Below are 12,292 nucleotides of genomic sequence, written 5' to 3'. Positions count from 1 at the left end.
AGCATATGTAGCCAACCGATTGGCACGGTTGGCTAGGTACGGCGTGTAAGAAGTTCAACATAATACACATGCGTACATACGAACCCCAAACTGACGACGGTCCACCGAATTGCGTCGTTTGCGAATCGTTACGCAGACGACGGCGATCCTGCAGAACGCCGACGTCGTCACTGAACCCACGAGTGGCTCAAACGCCTCCCTCTCCCCACCTCCACGCTCCCTGCTATCGCTGCGGAGAGGGAAACGCTCCCGGCCCTGCCGGACGTGATGACAACCATCCAACGGCAGTCACCTCCCACCCAACCCCCAAAAAATGAGAACGGCGTCTGCCGTGCCAAGTTTGACGAAGGTGACGGAACGCTCACGACAGCGTGTGTGTGTGTCCGCCTGTGTGTGTGTGCGCGCGCGTGTGTGTCCGCGTGTGTGCGCGTGTGTGTGTGTCGGCGTGTGTGCGCGTGTGGAGCGGTTAGGGCGCTACTCTGCGAACCTGGCGACGCGCGTTAGATTCTCGCTCACGGCCAACACCAGTGACGATTATCTGAACCGGTCCTGCCCCCCCCCCCCCTAGGTCGACTCAGCCTCAAATGAGTACCCGGTGGGGTGTGTGAAAACATCGCCACTGGGGAGACAAAGGCGGCCGGGCGTGGTGTTGGCCACCCACCCCATTCGTCTGCCGTAGTACCGGTCTTCGTAGGTGCTCGGTAACAGCACTTGCCCCAACGGTCTGGTCGGGTTATATGGGGGGATCTTTGTCTTTGTTTTGTGTGTGAGTGCGGTTCTCATCTGCCCTGGACGCAGGGTCGGATTAAGGCACGGGGGCTTTAGTGGTTGCAGCCCAGGGGCTTCCGCCAGCTGGAGCGCCTCCAGAGATTGAAGTGAAAAGTTGTTTCGGTTGTGAATCCTGAATTTTATTTGTTGTTAGCATTGTACAAATAAATTTTATTTTTCTTTAACTTTGTTTTCCTTTTGAAAATATTACTGGGGGCCTCACAGTACCTGTAACCCAGTGGCCTACACAATCTTAACCCGGCCCTGCCTGGCCGGGTCGTCTCAGGCGCAGTGGCCGCAGAAGTTGAGTGAAAATATCTCGAGTGAACCTCTTTTGTAACCCTCGTTAGTAACGCAGGGCGTCTTACATGCAGCACTGCGTTGGCAGTCCGCGCGGTGTTGCTTGCCTGCTGATGCCAATCGCATGTTTTTCAAATGTATTGCAGTTACATTTTGGCGAATAATAATAGTAAAGTGTAGTTATTTATAACCCTTTGTCGATCCACTGATGGATGAGGGCCTCTTGCACCCTGTGCGAGTTGCGGTGATTGTCTGGCCATACTTCACCACGCTGGCGTTTAGATCGGTGAGGCCGCTTACGGCAGCCGGGACCGGTTTAGACATCACTCGCCACTGATGTTACCCGTGGCCTGGAATAGAAGCCGGGTATCTGTCTTCAAAGCGGAGCGCGCTAACCTCTGCGCCACCGCTCCACGCTGCGTCGCTATGCCGACCGGTGCGTGAACACAACAAAAAAAACCCACATTTTGTTTGCGCTTTCCAGCAACCGTTGAAGGAAGAAAATTTGAAAAGTGAAAGACCCGAACGTGGCCACGTTAGGGACGGAGAGAGGGAGGGATGGAGCGAGTGTGGGTCGGGGGGGCGTGTGGTGATGCCGCGAGAGGAGAGTTGCTCACAGACCCAGCGCCTCGCTCTCTCTCGCAGACCCAGCGCCTCGCTCTCTCTCGCAGACCCACATTACACGCCGCTCTGCGCCAACGGGGACCGCCTCTCTGGGGAGGGGAGGGGGAGGGGTAATAGCTCAACTTCAAATAGCTCCTGATCCCCACACCCAGACATCTCGACCGAGCCGCCCCATATGTCCTCGGATAGAATAGCTCGGAGCCGGCGCAAGGCAGCTGTTCGGAGACCCGAGGGGTTCGGAGGTGATGGGCACTTTAACTCCACGATTTGTGAGTTAGAATCCCAAATTATCGGACGGCCTTAGAGTCCGGTAAGTCCTTAATCCCGATTCTCGTCTGTCGGCCGTGCCCCGAGGGTGATCGGAGCCTTGCATTGTACGTAGCTTAGCCGAAGGTCTCCCCTAGTCTCGTTATTGTTATGCGCCTTGATCTATCTACTGCTGGATGAAGGCCTCCGTGATCCGTAGCCCTCCATCGCGATCCCTGTGATGCCACGATCCATCTCACTCCTGCACGAGCGGATCTAGCCGCTCCGTCTCCACGGAGGACGTCCTCTCGAGCGCGCTGTATCCATTGGCTGCCGTGCCGTCGCCAGATTCCCGCGTCTAGCCGTCATTCCTCCTCGTGTCGCGTCCTAATTAGCATCTCACTCGATCTGTCTCTCGGTGACACTTCCAATCGTGCTTGTGAGACTTTCTGTTTTCTTCCACCTTGTCTGCCAGTGCCCATGTTTGGGATGCGACGCGCGCGGACTGTGAGCGCTCTTCCCTGGCCAAGTTGAGATGCCGCTTGTCAGCGTTGAAGTCGGCTTTCTGGAATCCCTCAAGCCCTTCTCTTGATCTCTCTCTCTCTCTCTCCACCCGTTCATTCGAATCCCCATGCGCCATCAGTAATCGCCCGAGGTACACCTCTTCGCTGGTGCGTTGTCCAGCCGCATCCCGTCAATTATTGAAGCGGGCTTCGCAAACCCATTTCAGTGCGTGACTTTCGTTTTTACCCCGGTATCTCCCTGCCTGCGAGACACAATATCTACTCGCAACACCAGCGCCGTCGTCGTGGTTGTCATCAGCAGCGGTACCCCTGAAAGCTCAGCCCCCTCGTTCTAAATTCTTACAGTCGAGTAAAACAAATGTTGTTGCGATATTGAACCGGTGGTGTTTCCTATTCGAAGTTTGCCAGCTCTGCACCACACCTGTAGCCACATACACGCGTGACTCGAGCTTCGTGATTAGTTGCTGCTGGCTTAGATCATCGACAAGGTGGAATGCCAATGCTCAGCTCTATACCTCTGCCACCTGGGAGAGGGCCAACAGAATCCAGCTTTCACGTGGGGGCAAACATAGCCCATTGGTTTGGTCAAAAATGTTGTTCTCTTTTCAACATCCACCGGGTTTGCTGACAAAAAAAACCAAACCAATCTGGCGAAATTTGCCCATGGGGGTGACAACTCGCTTTGACTGGCGAATGCGAACGTTGCCCGTGACACGCGTACGGGGCGAGCGCAGGAGCAGAATGCACGACAGAGAACAGCGGAGCGAATCGTCACTCGTTCTGTTCAGCCCGTTTGACGTTGGTCTAACGTTGAGCGAACGTTCGCTGCGTCGTGCCCCCCCCCCCACCACTAGCCCCACCTCGTTGTTAAATAGCCGCACACGACAGGGCTGGCAATAGGCAGGAGCAATGAGGCCAGCAACAAACAGCACCGTTGAACGTGCAATAGATACGGGTAGACAGACACGTTCCTTGAATTGAGAGCGGCTGTTGCGAGATCTTGGGGAGTAGAGGCGATGGGAGGGATCCCTGTGTGGAGCTGTGTGAGGGCACACGCAGCAAGAGAAGCATTGTCACATGCAGTGTGGCGGTGGTGGAACACGGTGAGTGGTTGGGTGAGGGTGTGAATTAGTGGGTGGGTGAGTGCGTGCGTGCCTGAATGCGTTGTGGTGTCGCTGGTGGTTCAGCACGGAGTATGGGACGAGACGAAACAGTCAGTGCCTGATAGACGGTGTCCTCAACACCGGTGGAGGAATCAAGGAGCGAACTTCAGGGGCACATTATTAACCAGGGGTAGTGGTCGCAGTCGTGGCACCGATAGACGAGTGATAAGGAGGCGATTGACCGTGCCGCTGAGCGAGTGGCCCGGGCGGATCGGTGCGTTTCCATCGGAGCCGGGTCGGTGTTGACCGACGCGAAACGCGAGTCTCGATCGGCGGAGTCTCTCCCCCCCCCTCTCCCCTCCGGCGTCGGCGAGATTCGATCGCCCGCTGCCCGCCAGCCACCACTGCCACCGCCGCTGCTCGGAAGCGTTCCGATCGTCGATAACCACAGAGCGTTCGCCCCTCGGGCGTGAAGTGGCCAAACTCACAATGCTCTTTGTTTTCCAGGGGGCCGCTCGCCGCCGCCGCCACACGCGAGACGCCGCCCCGCGGACTTGGGCTCGATTCCACGAGCGGCATTGTTTCCCCACGACGCCGGCTGCCTGCTGGAGTGGGCGGCTGCACGTACGGGGGCCTCCGCGGGAGCTCTTCGCGTAACTGCTCGGCTCGCCGAGGTGCCTCGGAAGGCGTCCGGGGAGAAATGTCGAGAGGGCTCTGCCTGCCCCGTGGCGGCGTGGAGCGGGCGGCGTGAGGCGGGCGTGGGTTCGAGGGGATCGTCGTTGGGGGTTTGGGAGCGGCAAGCCCGCGTGTCCTGGTGTCGTCGTGTTATCGTTGTCGTTCGTTGAAGCCGTGGACAATTTGAATCGCTGAGGATTCGTCTTTGTTGTGTTTTGGTTGGGAAAATCAAGAGAATGAAGAAAATCAGAGAACTTTCAAACGCCAAATGAAATTGCTGCCGTTGATTTTTTTGAAGAATCAAAGACAAACATCATCATCGTAATTCGTCATTACAAAATCTCACGTTAAAACAACAACGCACACACGCACGCTCCTACGGAGGCCACGGGGAACCCAAAGTCCGACTGCGCTATTTTAACGAGCGACAAGCGAGCGAGCCCCGATGGCCGCCAACAACGGCTCGGAGGCCCTGTCTCCGAGGTCGGATGGCTCGGATGGCGGGCAATTCGGCTGCTCCCTCATGGAGCTGCGCTCCCTCATGGAGCTCCGCGGTGAGACCGCCCTCCACGACATCCAGCAGAAGTACACGGACGTGCCGGGGCTGTGCCGCCGTCTCAAGACCTCGCCCACCGACGGTACGTGCGCTCACGGGGCCGCCCGTTCTCAAGCGCCGCGGGGTTTGCGGACCCGGCACGCTCGCCGACAAACAACAACAAAAACAAATTCCGTCGCATCAACTTCGGTGCTGAGCTTCATTTGGCTGAATTCTATCTCTGAAAATGACACGTTGGTGCGGTGCCGTGCGAAGGACATTACTCTCCGTGGGTCAGAGGTCACTTGAAGGGATCTCAATGGTAGCTCTGCGATATCCAATTCCGCGGGCCGCTCGCTAACACGACGTCTCGCACTGCACTACGATACCTCCTAATGGGTGCTTTCATTTCGTAACTTGACACCGATAGCGTAGTGGGGATGACATCGGGAATATGAGCAACGTTAATAAAAAACACATCAGCCGTGGCCTACAGTGTTGTGTCTCTTCTGCCACATCGCTTCCTTGTCGCCCGGGAAAGGGGGCCAGATAGACCAGCGGTTGTTGCATTTTATACCTCCGGTAATAGTCAAGATTATAATAATGTCCTTTGTTTATCCGAGGAAGCCTCGCCATGCAGTGTATTAGGATTTGGAGAGCGTCGAAATGCGACTGCATCTCAATAACGTCCTGGAAAAACGTTGAGATTTGTGCATCGCACGGGAAAATAAGAGGAGGCATCTTTCAGGAGAGAGAGACAGTAATGGGCAGCAGAGAAAAGAGGAAGGCCCTCACTGGAAAATTGTAGAGCAGACTGTCATTTCTGGCAGTGGGCCGCCTTAACGGGAGTCGAAGGTCAAAGCAGTTTGCCGTTCAGTTGAGCCTGGCAGAGCACCCGTCTCCTATTTGCAGCCATCAACCGGTGGTGGAAATTCCACATTCCTTCGGTGGGGGTGAGTCTATCCACAGGACAAGTGTTTCTGGCTTCTCCACCCCAGAAGGACGAGGGAAAGGCAAGCTGTCGAGGCCGAATGGTTCACGCAATCCAGCTGCCTCCGGTCCGAGCTGCTGATTAATCGCGGGCGGCCGAAACCTGAATTGGACCCCTGGATCTCAGCGGTGTTGTGCTTAGTGCTGTGACCTCTGAACCACGACCGCAGCACACACTCTATTTCATGAAAAATATCTACATGTGCTTATCCCTTAATTTTTCCTTTCATCCCGGCTCATCCCATGTTAGTGCGCAACGCCGGATTACTTTGTGCTCCTGATGCATCTCTTTATGAAACAGATTTTTGGCGATTTAATTCTGCCCTCTGTGTCTCTGCATTCAGACGGAGTCTCAATGTGGGGCCTCCCCTGGAGTTTCTGTCATGGGTTTTTAAAATGCAATTCGTGACGGCAATAAATATTGCAGTTTTACTAATAACTGCCAAGGATACCGCTGTGGTGTAAAACTTGAGCGCGCTGGACTTGCAATCCAGGTGTCTCCCGGCGTGGCAGTTGAAACAACGGAGAACGTTTCTCGAATCCCCCCTCCGTGTGGTGGGGGTAAAGTGTGGGTACCCGCACCTCTTCCAAGACGTACTGGCCAGCGTGAAAGAGGAGGCCAAGTACCCACTAGAGGGGCTCCCTGTCGTGGCGGCCCATTCCGCCAGCAATGGCGTGAGCGGGCACTTGCAGGGCTGCGCCTCCGTGTTCTCGGTCTTGAAGCGTTCTGCTTGAATCGACGGAATTGGCTCTGCCCGTCGTGTTTACAGCGACGTTGCGCAACAATATAAACGCGGTTATTTCCACGAGTCTCTGCTGTGCGCACCGCCTCATCCCACGCCACCACTCCATGCCATAACCCCACTCCACCACCTCGTGGCACCTCCCCGTGACATCGTCTCATCACGAAGTGCCATCACCCCGTGCCACCTCGTCGTGCCACCACCCCGTGCCATCACCCCGTCCGTGCCAACATCTCATCAGGACACTTTACCACCCCTTGCCACCACCCCGTGCCACCTCCCCGTGCCACCGTCTCATCACGACCCCTCCCCCTCCTTCCGCCCCCCGGTGCCATCGTGCCGTTGCTGCTGCGGCGGCCAGGGCTGAGCGACAGCGCGAGCGACCTGGAGAGGAGGAGGCAGGCGTTCGGCAGGAACGTCATCCCCCCGCAGAAGGCCAAGTCCTTCCTGGAGCTCGTGTGGGAGGCCCTGCAGGACGTGACGCTCATCATCCTGGAGATCGCCGCCATCGTCTCCCTCGGCCTCTCCTTCTACCGGCCGCCCGAGGAGAGCAGCGATGGTAACGTCGCCGCGTCCGCACGGCCCCTGCGCCCGTAGACGCGTCGCCGCCGCCGAGCCTCTCGCTTCGTCAGACAAACGGACGGTCGCCTCCAACCATTTCAGAATCGCCAGAATCTTTATTTATCCTGGAGGAATGCGATGAGCTACGAAGCTCAAGTTCACGGATGGTCAGCCAGGTGTTTAAGGGGACGTCCTGGAAAGGAGGCAAAGAAACCCGAAACTTTGATAATTCGCACGACATCTCATTGCTGCGCGAAACGCGACGCGTTTGGTGAAAGCAGCAGATTAAATGGAAAAAAATTAATCGTTTAAGTTCACTGTGCAGCCATCTGTAGGCCCTCCTGGGGTATCTCATCACCAGCTTTGCGTGTTCAGTCACCCAGAGTGCGCCAGGGTCTCGTGAGCTAAGCAGGTGTGAGCCTGGATTAGCCATTGCGTCGTAGAAGAGGTTGTCAAGTGGCTGCGTGGGATGATGTTGTAGGGGGCAGAGGGAGGTGCAGGAAGTGGTGAAGTATGCTCAAATAATCCCCATGACCTGCACGGGTTGGGGAGGCCCTCATCCAGCAGTGGAGTGACAAGAGGGCCATCCAAGTAAACAACGCATTCAGATGTTTCTTTACGCGCCCTGACCGAGTTTTTGAAAGCGTTAACGTGTTTAGCTCCGTCCGTCTGTCTGTAAACTCGATGCAATATTAACAACATTTTAGTAGGGAGTCGTATTGCTATTTGGGACTTATGAAGGTGGTGGGCACGGCACACGAGGGAGTTGGTGGCCAGCACCACGCCCGGCCGCCTTTGTCTCCCTCCCAGTGGCGATGTTTAAACACCACACCAGATACTCAATTGAGGTTGAATCGACCTAGCGGATGGCCCGGGACCGACTCAGGTAACTGGCATTAACCGTGAGCGGGAATCAAACCCGGGTCACAGGTGATCGTAGCGCAGCGCGAAAGCCGCCACTGCTACCGCTCCCCACTGCGTAGACAGACAGACACACGTGCGCGCGTGCGATCGTTCTTCCTCGTCGTGGCCGACACGCGCACACGCACACCCCGCAGAGTGCGGCACGCTGGCGGGCGGCGGCGGCGGCGACGACGGCGAGGCGGAGGCCGGCTGGATCGAGGGCGTCGCCATCCTCTTCTCGGTGGCCGTCGTGGTGCTCGTCACGGCGTTCAACGACTGGAGCAAGGAGCGCCAGTTCCGCGGCCTCCAGAACCGCATTGAGCAGGAGCAGAAGTTCTCCGTGGTGCGCAACGGACAGGTCGTGCAGATCCCCGTGGCCGAGATCTCCGTCGGAGACGTGGCCCAGGTCAAGTACGGTGAGTTAGGGCCCCCTGGGGAGTGAGGGGGGTTGGGGGGGGTGGGGCGGACGCACGACCGACTGCCCAGTGGTTGCGCTTTTTCCGATCCCTTCGTCAATATTGCTGGACTCTCTCGACTAGAGAGAGCGTAACGGCTGTATGTTGATCGACTGCTGGAGGGTGGCCTCCTCTTCCGCGCCGTGTCGTTCATCGGCGTTGCATGGACGCGCTTCGCCACGCCGATCAGCGCCGGTTGGCGATCGGTTCAGATGGCGCTCAACTCTGATGTTAGCCACGGCTGGGAATCAATCTTGGCTCCCCAGGTTAATGGCAATGCCGTGCTTCGAGCTTGGCCATCACTCCGCCCCTACTGGTTGCAGTTATTGAAGATGAATTGTGATCTGATGGACGAAATAGTGAGGTAAACGACATTAGGGTGGCACGCCTTTGGGAACCTGAGACTGATGAGCACAGCAGCCGACCGATGTGGCCGGAGGACAAAGTTTTCAATCATTGCGCATCGCTCGCTCTGACATGTGGATCATGGCGCCATGCTGGCCAGATGTTAACTACCTCGCCTGGGATACAGGAGGTCGTGGGTTCGACCCTGATGCCTCTATATTTGGAGTTTGCATGGTCTCCTCGTGGTCGCGTGGATTTTTATCCGGCTGCCCGTTTTTACCCAGCCCCCCCCCCCCCCCATTTAGAGTATTTGCCTGCGATGCATTTTCACGTGATAAGCCACTTCGTTGAGCCATCATTTGTGGCCAGGTCGCTTCTGAAAAAGAGCTGTATAGCTGAGTGGGGCTCACCTGGTAAAATAAAGACAGCTTCAAAAAAAAAAATAGAAACATGGCAGTCACGAGCCCGCTGCTCGTGGGAGCTTGGCGACTGTGTAACGCGCACACAGATCTTTAGGAAACCGGCGATCGCGTTTGGCACCAAGCACGTTCGCGCGAGCGCGGAAACTATGAATCCTCCCGCCTCCCAACGACGCGTCAAGCACTGGCACGGACGACGTCGGTGAGCCCGAAATCCACGACCTACAACCGACACCCCACAACCCTCCCTCTTCCCGCACGGGCACCCCCCTACCCTCCCCCCCACCCCCGTCACCGACCCCTCCCTCCGTCCGGCCTCTGGAAAGCACTCCACCTTTGGCAGCGGTCAGGGTTGTCATCGCCAATAACGGCTCGCCTCGCTGCCGTAATGGTACCCTGTCAATTCGGAGCAGTGCAGTCGTGCAAGACTTTGAGATCGATGGTGTGGCCGTGATGTAGTTATGGGGTACTTTATTGTGTCCCCATCTGTGTGGTGTTTGTTGTTGTTTTGTTTTTCGTCCGCATGATTCATGGCGTGTTTACGTTACTCGCCCACTTTTTCTACTTATTTAAAGATTAAAATACATGATGGGATTCCGTCAAGCTGTAAGTAGCACCTGCTACCTATGTCATGGTGTTTCTCTTCAGCGATTAAAGCCACAACTTGAATTCGCACGTGAGAATAAAGATTTAAAATCCATGTAAATGCTTTATAACATATCCACTATATTTTTTATATTTACACCAAGGGAGCAAATGAAATAGAAAAAACAAACTAAATATAAATGGCACGGTAAAACTAGACAAAAATAATTTGACAGTGCGACCCCTAATTTATAATTGAAGCCAGGTCACGTGGTTTAGAGCATTGTTCGCAAACCACTATGCCACCACTCCATCCTGGCAGTTGTACGCAAGCGTATATAAAATATAAAATGAAACCCACATTCATTATCATTACTGCCTTTATAGCATAAAAAAGGCGCAGCCATAATCAGAATAATAATCAAGTTAGAATAATCAAGTTAGAATAATAATCATTTAGATTTATCAGGCGCCATTTACAATGAATCTCAAAGCGCCCAAATCAGCAGGGTTATGCCAGGCAATGGCTCTTCTTCAGAGTAGAGGGAAGAGCGATTGCCTGACACATTATCCTGCTCTGTATTTTTCTGCTATCAGATCGGGCGCATGATGAATGTGGCGAGTGCTTTTAAGGAAGGAGATATTTTACATTTCAGATCTGGTTCGGTCAAAAGTGCTTACGTGCTGGTTTTGTTTCATATCGTAACGATTGGTGTTGAGATCGGTCTGCATGTTATGATTTATTGAACCGTCGATTCAAAGGTCTTGCGTGAAGGAATCAAGCCTCTTGCCACTCATGCAAATTGTACACGAACGCTCATCGATGGAATTGGCTAAACGTCCCAAAGCAGGACCCTCCGGAAAAGAAATAGGCGTGAGATTCTGCAGGGTATCGCTCTCCCACTGTGGTTCGGTGGTCACCACGAGTTGTACTTCCCGACAACCAATCGGGTGGCTACGCAGCACAGCCAGCAAAATCTGCGCGGTGGCACGGAGCGCTATTTATCACCGTGTTACAACAAACTAAACGTACGGCAATGAAGATGACGAATTGTCCGAAGGTGAATCATTGCCAGCCTCGTCCTCCTCCTGTTCCCACACATCCTAGAACTAGCGGAGCGTAGGCTGAGCATCCTTCACCATGAGCCCGGCATCGTCCCGGAGTCGCTGTCCGCCGCATTTGACTCCGCACCGCCTCGCTTCGTCTCTGTTGACTTAATCTCGCATTCATGTTGTCCGGACCGCCGTCCGGCCCGTGAGTGTCGTCCCGCGCTGCCCCGACCGCCTCTCCGACGATGTCCGTGTCCGTCTCGCCCTGTCCCTCGCCGTCTCCCGCGCCGGGCCGCAGGTGACCTCCTGCCGGCGGACGGCGTCCTCATCCAGAGCAACGATCTGAAGATCGACGAGAGCTCGCTCACCGGCGAGTCCGACCACGTGAAGAAGTCGGCCGACAGAGACCCCATGCTGCTGTCGGGTGAGAAATCTCCCCCCGACCACTCTCGCGGCCTCCTGTGTCTCTGTGGCCTCGGCAGGGATTTTTCCAGGTGGAGCTGATAGTGGCCGGGCGCGTGTGCTGGCGCACGCCTTGAAATCCCCGTGCTTCAGGAGGCAGGGTTGATGGACCACGCACACATCCCGCACCTCCGATTTCCTGCACCTCCAATTAGCACTGTTGGCTAAGTACAGTGCGAAATAAGGTCAACATACATACATGCATCTGGGCCGCAGGGTGGCCAGGAGATAGCAGTTCAGCTGTTGAGATGAATAACCCATCTTTGTAAACCTTTGGATGTTATTCTACCATATATATAGGTGCTCTGACTTCCTTATACTTTTAAGATATATTAAAGCAATTCGCCAAACATCTCAATGCTGGGTCTAATTGACATTCACGTGTTATTATTTTCCTTTTCTTAAGCCACAAGGAACCCTAAAGTTGCCTACAAAGACTTGGACGAACCATCAACACACGTACAGACACGTACAGCCTACCCAGCTCGTGCGTACATAGAGCGCAAGCATTGTCTTTGAGACCTTTACCAGGAGACAAATTACTGCGAGAGTGGTAGTTGGAATTCTTTTTTCAATATCACGCGGGGTCATTTTTTTGACATCAAAGGGGGCGAATTACAACCCCCTTTGATCTCCGTGTGCAGTGAAGTCATCTGCGACACGCAGACCCAGCCGGCATTTAGCAACCCCGATGGTGGGGGGGGGGGCAGTGCGTGGGGTGGGGGGGTGCAGGGGGGGGCAGTGCGTGGGGTGGGGGGATGCAGGGGGTGGGCAGTGCATGGGGTGGGGGTGCAGGGGGGGGCTGTGCGTGGGGTGGGGGGGGGGGTGCAGGGGGGGGGCAGTGCGTGGGGTGGGGGCAGTGCGGTGGGGGGCAGTGCGTGGCGGGGGGGCAGTGCGTGGGGTGGGGAGGTGCAGGGGAGGGGGTGAGCAGTGCGTGGGGTGGGGGCAGTGTGGGGGGGGGGGCAGTGCGTGGCGGGGGGGCAGTGCGTGGGGTGGGGGGGTGC

General features: G+C 55.7%; 1 protein-coding gene across 2 annotated transcripts in view; it reads left to right on the top strand.

Annotated features, from left to right (window-relative positions):
• Positions 1 to 12,292, top strand: part of LOC144721359 (plasma membrane calcium-transporting ATPase 2-like) — a 70,225-nt gene that overhangs the window by 14,698 nt on the left and 43,235 nt on the right. For both annotated transcript variants that reach the window (XM_078598922.1, XM_078598923.1), the window contains exons 3-6: positions 4,073 to 4,878; positions 6,870 to 7,067; positions 8,128 to 8,388; positions 11,125 to 11,250. In XM_078598922.1, the coding sequence (XP_078455048.1) occupies positions 4,686 to 4,878; positions 6,870 to 7,067; positions 8,128 to 8,388; positions 11,125 to 11,250 (778 nt within the window). In that variant the 5' untranslated portion in view covers positions 4,073 to 4,685. The remainder of the gene's footprint in view (positions 1 to 4,072; positions 4,879 to 6,869; positions 7,068 to 8,127; positions 8,389 to 11,124; positions 11,251 to 12,292) is intronic.

This window comes from Lampetra planeri, chromosome 11, assembly GCF_965212315.1.
Source record: "Lampetra planeri chromosome 11, kcLamPlan1.2.h2, whole genome shotgun sequence".
In the NCBI taxonomy this organism is placed as follows: Eukaryota; Metazoa; Chordata; class Hyperoartia; order Petromyzontiformes; family Petromyzontidae; genus Lampetra; species Lampetra planeri.
The sequence above is the reverse complement of the archived record's forward strand: the minus strand, read 5'-3'. Positions and strand labels throughout refer to the sequence as shown.